This window comes from Eschscholzia californica, unplaced genomic scaffold, assembly GCF_041429995.1.
Source record: "Eschscholzia californica isolate CP2 unplaced genomic scaffold, dmEscCali1.0.p SCAF_4, whole genome shotgun sequence".
NCBI classification, from domain to species: Eukaryota; Viridiplantae; Streptophyta; class Magnoliopsida; order Ranunculales; family Papaveraceae; genus Eschscholzia; species Eschscholzia californica.
In genome coordinates this window covers 22,210,404-22,219,129 of record NW_028238461.1, presented here as the reverse complement: position 1 = coordinate 22,219,129, position 8,726 = coordinate 22,210,404, and the positions used below count along the sequence as shown (strand labels likewise).

The 8,726-nt window shown below is 34.4% G+C and overlaps 1 protein-coding gene and 1 long non-coding RNA gene across 4 annotated transcripts; one reads left to right on the top strand and one right to left on the bottom strand.

The window, feature by feature from the left end:
- Nucleotides 1-379: 379 nt before the first annotated feature.
- Nucleotides 380-4,578, top strand: CBL10 (calcineurin B-like protein 10). 3 transcript variants are annotated; one of them, XM_086633855.1, is made up of 10 exons: nt 397-507; nt 627-792; nt 891-973; nt 1,989-2,025; nt 2,393-2,451; nt 2,955-3,063; nt 3,171-3,223; nt 3,795-3,875; nt 3,957-4,069; nt 4,281-4,578. In XM_086633855.1, the coding sequence occupies exons 1-10, from the start codon at nt 487-489 to the stop codon at nt 4,333-4,335; spliced, it is 777 nt and encodes a 258-aa protein (XP_086489981.1). In that variant the 5' UTR covers nt 397-486; the 3' UTR covers nt 4,336-4,578. The 3 variants fall into 3 exon arrangements, with proteins under 3 accessions (XP_086489982.1, XP_086489981.1, XP_086489983.1); XM_086633856.1 differs by lacking the exon at nt 2,393-2,451 and having other exon boundaries at nt 380-507; nt 1,989-2,048; XM_086633857.1 differs by lacking the exons at nt 627-792; nt 891-973; nt 2,393-2,451 and having other exon boundaries at nt 398-507; nt 1,989-2,048.
- Nucleotides 4,579-6,222: 1,644 nt separating this feature from the next.
- LOC147543673 (uncharacterized) lies at nt 6,223-8,348 on the bottom strand. Its single transcript, XR_015223285.1, has 3 exons — nt 7,913-8,348; nt 7,051-7,451; nt 6,223-6,437 (listed from the first exon to the last, which is right to left on the bottom strand). It is a non-coding gene; the product is annotated as an uncharacterized LOC147543673 (long non-coding RNA).
- Between the last annotated feature and the right edge of the window lie 378 nt (nt 8,349-8,726).

The window sequence follows — 8,726 nt, the reverse complement described above, 5'->3', positions numbered from 1 at the left end:
ATAGAGAGAGAGAGAAGGAAAAAGAAGATGAAGATTAGGGGCAATGTTTGATTAAGTCAATTTTTGGACTAAAAAATAAAAATGTCTCTGATTCAAATATTTATTGACTAAGAAGAATTTTTTTTGGCAAAATTAAGGCAAAGGTGCCTCTAAAGGCGCCCTGTCTTTTTTGCTCAAGACTGCCTTCACTCTCCGTGGACCCTCAACATTTCGAGACCCAATGACTAGGCAGTCTGAGAGCACTCGGACTGCCCTGAGTCCGTCCTATTCAAGCCTCCCAGTCTGACTCTCTGAGTTCCCCCGGACTGCCCCAGTCGGTCGGGCTAGCCAAGAGTAATTTTGGTGCGCTTATAGACATCAATTCCTCAATAAATACACCAACTGACCTGTAATTAAAAGCTTCAATAATTCAGTTTGATTGGACAGAGAGTGATAAAGATATAGAGAGAGAGAGAAACAAGAGAGAGAATGGTTGCAGATTAGATCATGGAACCAAACAACAGCAGTGTAAGTCATAAAACCAGAAAATTTGAATACTTTGATTTTTGTTAAATTACTTGCTTTAATCAAATTAATGATTTTTGTGGTTTATTTAATTTTTCCATTTTGTTTATGAAATTAAACAGAGATCAAGTACATTAACATTAGGTGAGAGATTATGTGCGGCATTCATACCTTTCATTGCGTTAATGGAAGTATTGATATTAGCTATAACAGATTGTTTCGATTATAACCCTAGAAAAATTCCTCCTACATACAAAGATGTTAATCGTCTTGCTGATGAAACTCGATGTTAGTGCTTTCTTCTTCTTCTTCTTCTTCTTTTTGGTTAAAACTTTAGGGTTTTTTTTTGTTAGATCTCATTACTTGAGCATGGGGTTTTATTTCAGTTACTGTAAATGAAGTTGAGGCTTTGTATGAGCTTTTCAAGAAATTGAGTTGTTCAATTATTGATGACGGCTTAATCCACAAGGTGATAAATCTTTAACTAAATTTTGAGAACAAATGATTTATTTTTTTTTGGTAGATTTAGGTATTTTTGAAGTTTGCGGTCATCCAACTCAAAACCAATTGGCTATGAGTGGAGAAGACCTAGACAGTATATTATTGGTTACTAGATCATCCTTCTCCCACCTGGGACTATTCTCACATATTTTGTTTTCATTGAAGATTTGAATATTGAGTACAAATGTTTTGGTTAAGGATTGTTATTGGAATACCCATTATCCGAGAAGGTGAATTCTTTTATCCATTTCTAGTCTGAAGGAGTGTGTGTGTGTGTAAATAGAGAAGTAGGGATATCTAGTGTGAAGGAGTGTAAATTGTTGTATTTTGCTTTCTTCCATGTTAGATGTTTGAAGGTTAGACAACTTGGAATCCTTTTGAGTATTTGAATATATTTCTCTTTTCTTGATATGTCCGAGTACGGTCATCGTTGTGGCTGAAGCATAAATTAGCTTTGAAAAGAACTAAAGAAGTCAGACAAGGAGAGAGAATTATGTTGATACGTATTGATATACTCGACAAACCGACAGCAACACAAATATCAATTCCTCAATCCCATAAAATAGATTTTGTTAACATTTCTTTTAGAGTAGAGATTGCTTCTTGAGACCACTTATTGGTTTCTGGCAAGAGAAGTGAGAGGAAGTTCAATAGCATGTGTGGAACGTAAAGTTAGCGATGTTCACTGTTGACATACTTCTATGATTCTATCTTGTTCAAATGAGGTATGAGCAAGGATCTTGCATTATATCAAGTCTGTTCCGTGGCTTTTGACTAATTCATTTCATTACTAGCTACTTATAACTCATCAAACCCAAACAAAACAAAAGAAAACTCTTTCATCAAGATCACATATAATTTCCTTAGTGGAGTTGATTTCCTGTAGTATTTGGTGTTTGTGTATTTATTTCTTGGTGTGAAATTATCGTCACCACATACTTATTTTTCACTTAACTTAATCACTTGTATATCCATTTTTGCAGGAAGAACTTCAGCTGGCATTATTCAAGACCCAATCAGGCGAGAATCTTTTTCTTGATAGGGTAATCGCATTAGAATGAGCATAATATTTCATATGACGATATTATTTTTTTTGTATATATAATTACTGAAATGAAGGCAAACTAATTGCACGTTTATTATCTTAACACTTTGGATTCATATGCTATTCTTTATCATGGAAAACGCTATGCATATGAACAGTATTACAAAGTCAGATTAAATATAGATGCTTGTACTGTGTTAACTTTTGTAGAATGAAATATGGAAGGACTCAGTATAGTTATTGATAGGTCAATAGTTTATAGGTTTTCATAATGAAACTTGAGAACGTTTTTAATGGAAATCATGACTCTAGTGTCACTTGTTTGCATTTTCACATTTTCAGGACAAGGTAGTCGATCGATGAATGTAACAAAAACAGAAGAACATCTTTTAGTGTCAAGGGTATGGGGAACCCGAATCTCAGATATCATTATGTGGATACATCCCTATGCATTCTTTTTTGTATGTTGAAAATTCATTTTTTTATATTATAACATTCTCCTTGTAAGAGAGAGTTAGCTGAAAGCAAACTATTCTAACGAAATGATGAATATTGGCGCAAGATCCTCATGATAGTTTTGGACCTCTCTTTGTCTTCTCAATTAGAAGAATTGTGTGCACATTGTATAAGCTAGCAAGTAGAATGCTTGTCTGCGCAGAGGAATCCATGCTTCTAAGAGGCCCATGCTTCTTGATTTTGAAAAAAAAAACAGATAACTGTTTGTTCTTTGTCTTAATTTATATTTATATTAGTGTGGGTACTTCCCGAGTAGGAAATCTAGTTTTTATTATTCTGGTACTTAATTCCAAGTTTTGTGTTTGCTATTCTCATAATTTTTGCATATTATCTTGTTTCATCTGTTAAATTTTTGAACCATGATTAAACCTTCCCTTTCGGTATACAGGTTTTTGATCTATTTGATGAAAAGAAAAATGGCGTGATTGAATTTGAGGAATTTGTTCATGCACTCAGTGTCTTTCATCCTCGTGCTCCGGTGGAGGAAAAAATTGATTGTACGGGACAGGACAGAGCTTAATTGTTTCCTGTTTTTCTTCTCATTTCTTACCATCTTATTTAACTAAGCCCTTTCTTCCCTTTGTATTCTTTGGATTCGTTGCAGTTGCATTTAGGCTGTATGATTTGAGACAAACTGGATTCATCGAGCGGGAAGAAGTAAGTATCTTGCGTACGTTCTAATTCTAATCATCTGGTTTCACTGAAATTCTGGATGAAAAACTGTTTCTGGTTTTTCAGTTTATATTTTGAATGCACTATACACTGGAGTAACTGTAAATAATATTAATATGTGAAGGACACTGGAGATCGATTGTTGAATTGTGTTCAAAACTGCCAAAGTTTGTATTTGAGTTTTTTTTATTCCAATGCTCCTGAATTTGGATTTCATCCAAGGTTTGATTCGGCGACATCATCATCTGGCTTAAATATGGTTGATGTTGTCGTGTTCTTGGCACTAATATAAATTGTCTAACTACTTCTTGCTTATATTGAATCATCATGGTCGTAAGTGTCACGTCTATTTATCAACCTGAACCATGTCCCCATGTTCGTGCTTGCCGAGACAGATCTCTATGAATTGATGATGACAAAGGGCATGTTAGATGGTCAACTTGGTAGTTGATATAGCTAGGATGATCCTAGGCGGTCAATTTTGGAATTAATGTAGTAGTGTTGTTTACTTAACGTAAACAAGTAGTAACATTTGAGAATAACCTTCTGCTTACAGGTTAAGCAGATGATAATTGCAATCTTGATGGAGTCAGACATGAATCTGTCCGATGATCTTCTTGAGGCTATCCTCGATAAGGCAAGTGCTCGAAGTTAGTGTTATCTGGATCATTTCTTAGAAGGTTATTTATACTTCTATTTTCTTTTGTTTTATGTGCAGACATTTTCAGACGCTGATGCGGACATGGATGGTAAACTTAACAAGGAAGACTGGAAATCATTTGTTCTTAAACACCCGACACTTTTGAAGAACATGACTCTTCCTTATTTATCGTACGTTACTCGCTTCATGGATATGTTTCATAGAACTTCATATGGATCAATTTTCTCCCTCAACGTTTATAATTTAGCACTTGAGGGGTCTGATTTATATTGGCTACAGCACGAGTTAGCCGAACTAGTGGTTCCTCCCCTACTCTCTTTCATTTTGATGTTCAGATAAATCTTCTACACTATTTTACTTCATGTCTTCATCTTCGTGCAGGGACATCACTACAGTATTTCCAAGTTTCATTTTCAACACGGAAGTTGCAGATTGAGATTCTGAAACTTCACGAACAAGGTTATAACTCTCTTCAGACTGTTTGCGGGAAATCGGGTTCTGTAAAGAGCAAGGATCAGTATTTTCACTATGAAGTGAATTGGGTATAAAATTCCGGAAAAACGGAAGCAGCAAACAGCAGATATCTCTGAGGACTTATCAGGTGTGCATCAGTCTTTCTTGTTTGAATTGTACATGAGATTGTTATGTATTTCAAATTAATGAAATGCTTTCATTCAAATTTGCAGTATAGTTCAAGATGTTTTTGTTCTGATTTTTCTTTTGTGTTATTGGAAAGCGAACGATGTTCAAAATAAGTATAGCCAAGAGAAATACTAATTTTTATGTGATGACTGATGGTAGTGGTAGATTGACATTGGGGTGAGTTAGGGTTAATCCCATCACTCCATTAAATAGGGAAAATCGGTGAAAACTCTCTCGGCCAAAATTTCTTGTGTCAGAAAGATCGATTAGTTTTTCAGGCTTCCAATCCATATGAAAGATAGCACCATGATAACATAGACTTTTTAGGAGAAGCAAGAAAGTGGTCTTCAACCCTTTTTTTTCGTAATAATATCTATTATCAATTATAACATGTCTGTGCTTGATTCTTGTTGTTTGATTTTTCTGTCGAATATCAATTAAGTGGTTAGCGCACTAACCACATGGGTGAGTTGTGACAAAAGTATTTTCTATAAAGTGCCTACATAGTTGGCAGGTGAAAAATCTTCCAAGCTCTAAATGTTGTAATTCAAATCTTCCAAACTCTAAACGTTTTCTCATCTCTTATGGTTCCATCTATCTTGAAATCTTCCCCTCTCTCTTTGAATCTGGCAGTCATAACCCAAAGCTTGAAAAAAGACAGAAACTTCTTAAATAATCCGACTCTCAAACTATGACTATTTCATATATCGGAGATGCTCTGCTAGTGATTGTGGGTATATTTTTTTCTTCTAGATCTAGTTGAGAAAGAAGAACATATACTGGTGTACCAAATAAACGTTTAACCTCTATTTTGAATGACGTTGGTGTTTGAAATTGGCTTTAATCGTTTGAGATTCAACAATGCAGACTCAAAATTTCGCTGAAATCGCTCTAGCTGCATCTTTAGGAGTTTATTTGGATGAAGATTAAATGGCCAAGATGAAGAAGTTGAATAAGTAGGAGATGGAGAAATAAGAGGTATATGTTTGATTCCGCAGCTGGACACGAGTGATTATATGTGATAAGAAAAAGTACGCATGCTACGAAAAAATACGCGTGTAGAGCGGTTCTAAAGAATGCAGTCTTTTGCTCGACAAGATTTTTGCAAACTATAGCACAAATATGCATGTTATTAGGTAAAAAATCATTGTACAAGTCCTAATTTCAAGCACTGTCTTTATGACAGGTTAATTTTCTGATACATCAGGATTATAATCAGATTCACCCTCCTCCCCAACCCCATTTTTGTTAGAGATTAGAAGGTACAAATACACCAATACAATCGAAATAACTCAAAAGACTCTCATCAACGATCTTTTGTTCAATAAAGTTTTCCTAAGACTACACAATATCATAAACCAACACACTAATAAACTAGATATTAAATGTTAGTCCTTATCTTAAACACGTAAACATACTAAATCTTTTCCTTCTTCAAGTTTCTTCGACATTTTTTTCTTTTTCTTTCTCTGTCCATAAAATTTTCTTTTTCTAAAAAAGTCCACCAAATTTTTTGTTTATATGTCAGTTTTATTTTAGACTTGAAATTCTGAGAAATAATTAATTTAAACTCTTGAATCTATTAGATGGACAAAGTAGCGTCGAACCTGGAATATTAGTCTAAGCCCAAAATACAACAGTTATTGTCGTGTTTGTCTCAATAAATTCACCTCGTCCATAGTTTTCAAACATGCTTTGCTCATTAACAAACATCTCAAAGGACATCAAATCCGATAACAACAACTATATGGTGACATGGGCACATGGCCCATAGGAGTTTTGACAATCTTTCTTACAAAATGACGTACAAAAGAAGGAAATCATTAAAAACACTGTAACTTATTATTTGATTTTCCCACGCAACTTGCTTGATGGACCCCAGCTAGATCCTGCATGCTACATCAAAACCACAAAAAAAAAATACGAATTGTTTAGTGGCTCCTTTGTTCTTTAAGAAGTGCTATGTGCACAAAGAATTTTGACTTAAGTTATGACATGTTGACTCACTTTCACCGAAAGGCAAAAGAATTCAAAGCTTAACTATGATTATGACCATTATTTTACCCGAATGAGTCAACATATCACAAATTGAATCAAGATCTTTTGTACATTTAGCATTTCCCTCGCACTAAATATCATATTCATACAGATATGAAATAAATATGCATGACCCGAAAATACATGTGTAGAGCGGTTCTAAAGAATGCAGTCTTTTGGTCGACAAGATTTTTGCAAACTATAGCACAAATATGCATGTTATTAGGTCAAAAATCACTGTACATGTCCTAATTTCAACCATTGTCTTATGACACGTTAATTTTCTGATACACCAGGATTATAATCAGATTTACCCTCCTCCCCAACCCCTAGTTTTTGTTAAAGATTAGAAGGTATAGATACACCAACACATTCGAAATAACTCAAAAGATCCTCATCAACGTGCTCATTCAATACACAATTCCATAAACAAAACACAACAATAAACTAGATATTAAGTGTTAGTTCTCACCTTAAACACATTAAGCATACTAGATCTCTATCTGCTTCAAGTTTCTTCTACACTATTCTCTTTCATGAAAATCTCTCATTTTTCTTGTTAAAAAACCCATCATATCTTTTTTATATGCTGTTTTTATTTTAGTCAAAGCGCAAAATATGACCGTTATTGTCCTTTTTGTCTCAATTATTTCATCTAATCAATAGTTTTCAAACATGTTTTTCTCATTAACAAATATCTCAAAGGACCTCAAATCTGATAACAACAACTATATGCTGACATGGTTCATAGGAGTTTTAACAATCTTTCTTACAAATGACGTACAATAGAAGGAAACCATACAAAACACTATAACTTATTATTTGATTCTCCCACGGCATCTTGCTTGATAGACCCCAGCTAGATCCTGCACGCTACATCAAAACCACACAAAGAAACACCAATTGTTATTGTTCTTAAGATGTGACATGTTCCCATAGGATTTTGACTTAATTTATGACATGCTGACTCATTTTCATTGAAAGACAAAAAAATTCAAAACTTAACTATGATCAAGACAATTATTTTACCCGAATGAGTCAACATGTCACAAATTGAGTCAAGATCTTTTGTACATTTATCATTTCTTCGCACTAAATATTATAGATTTGTATTTATACAGATACGAAATAAAGGCTTGATGAAAGTATATGTGTTAGTTGGTGTAATCTTGCAAATATACCACATGAACTATTAGGCGAAAGTACTTCTACGACAAGTACAAGGAGCTTTCTATGAAGTTTGAAAACCTAAACTCGACGCTAACACCCTTTGGTGGAAGAGGAGGAAGACAAACCTGGCCACAACAATTATTTACAATAACAATTAAGCTTACCATTCCCATTATTGTCTCTCAATGATATTGTGGTTACTACTCATGAGGAGGGGGATATGAGAAGTAGTAGTATGATCTCTTGGATGGTAGTTCTGGTGAATTTGGTTGTGATTGTGGTAGCAAAGAGGCGAAAGAAGTACGAGACAGCGGAGGAGGCGGAGTGAATTCATAGTAGTACCTTCCAGTAGTCTGTGAAGGGAAACTGATGATCAAGGAAACCATGATAATTAGTACTAGAAGATTAGTAGTTCTAGTCTTGAAGAAGGAAATAGAAGTCTTCATTCCTTTCTCTTTAACTTTGTTATTTGAGTTTGGATTTTGATTTGGCTTTGTATCTGGCTCTGGCTTTGGTTTTTGTTTTGGTGTATAATGAACTCAAAGCAATCCACTTAGAGTTCCTTTATATAGCCAAAACTTTAGCTACCTCCTACCGCCTACCCTTTATAAACAATGAAGTGCTTTACATAAGAAAAAAAAAAAAGAATTTGGAAAATTCATAAAGACCTCCCAGATGTGACCGATTCACCATTTTAGTCTTTTTAGAATCCTAGACTGTTCAACCCACCTTTTTTGCCCTCCTTAACTTATAATTTTGTAGTAAAACGTTAAGTTCATCTTTAAACCTCTAACATTGTTGGATGTCCTCATGGAAGAGATGAGAGGAAAAAAAAAAGAAAGATCTTGTAAACTCTTTCTTCCCATTCAATGGTAAGTTAAGAACTTGGGACATTGTTCCGCGGTAATAAATCCACACCAAAAAGTCAGATGTTAGAAGATCGGTACTGGGTGGAGGTATAAATCTAACTTTTAGATA

What these genes read in the sequence shown, in the direction of transcription:
- CBL10 (XM_086633855.1), top strand. Translation starts at nt 487, where the DNA reads ATGGAACCAAACAACAGCAGT. An exon ending in TCTTGCTGATGAAACTCGAT is followed by an intron (nt 793 to 890) that starts GTTAGTGCTTTC and finishes GTTTTATTTCAG; the next exon opens with TTACTGTAAATGAAGTTGAG. An exon ending in ATGACTCTTCCTTATTTATC is followed by an intron (nt 4,070 to 4,280) that starts GTACGTTACTCG and finishes ATCTTCGTGCAG; the next exon opens with GGACATCACTACAGTATTTC.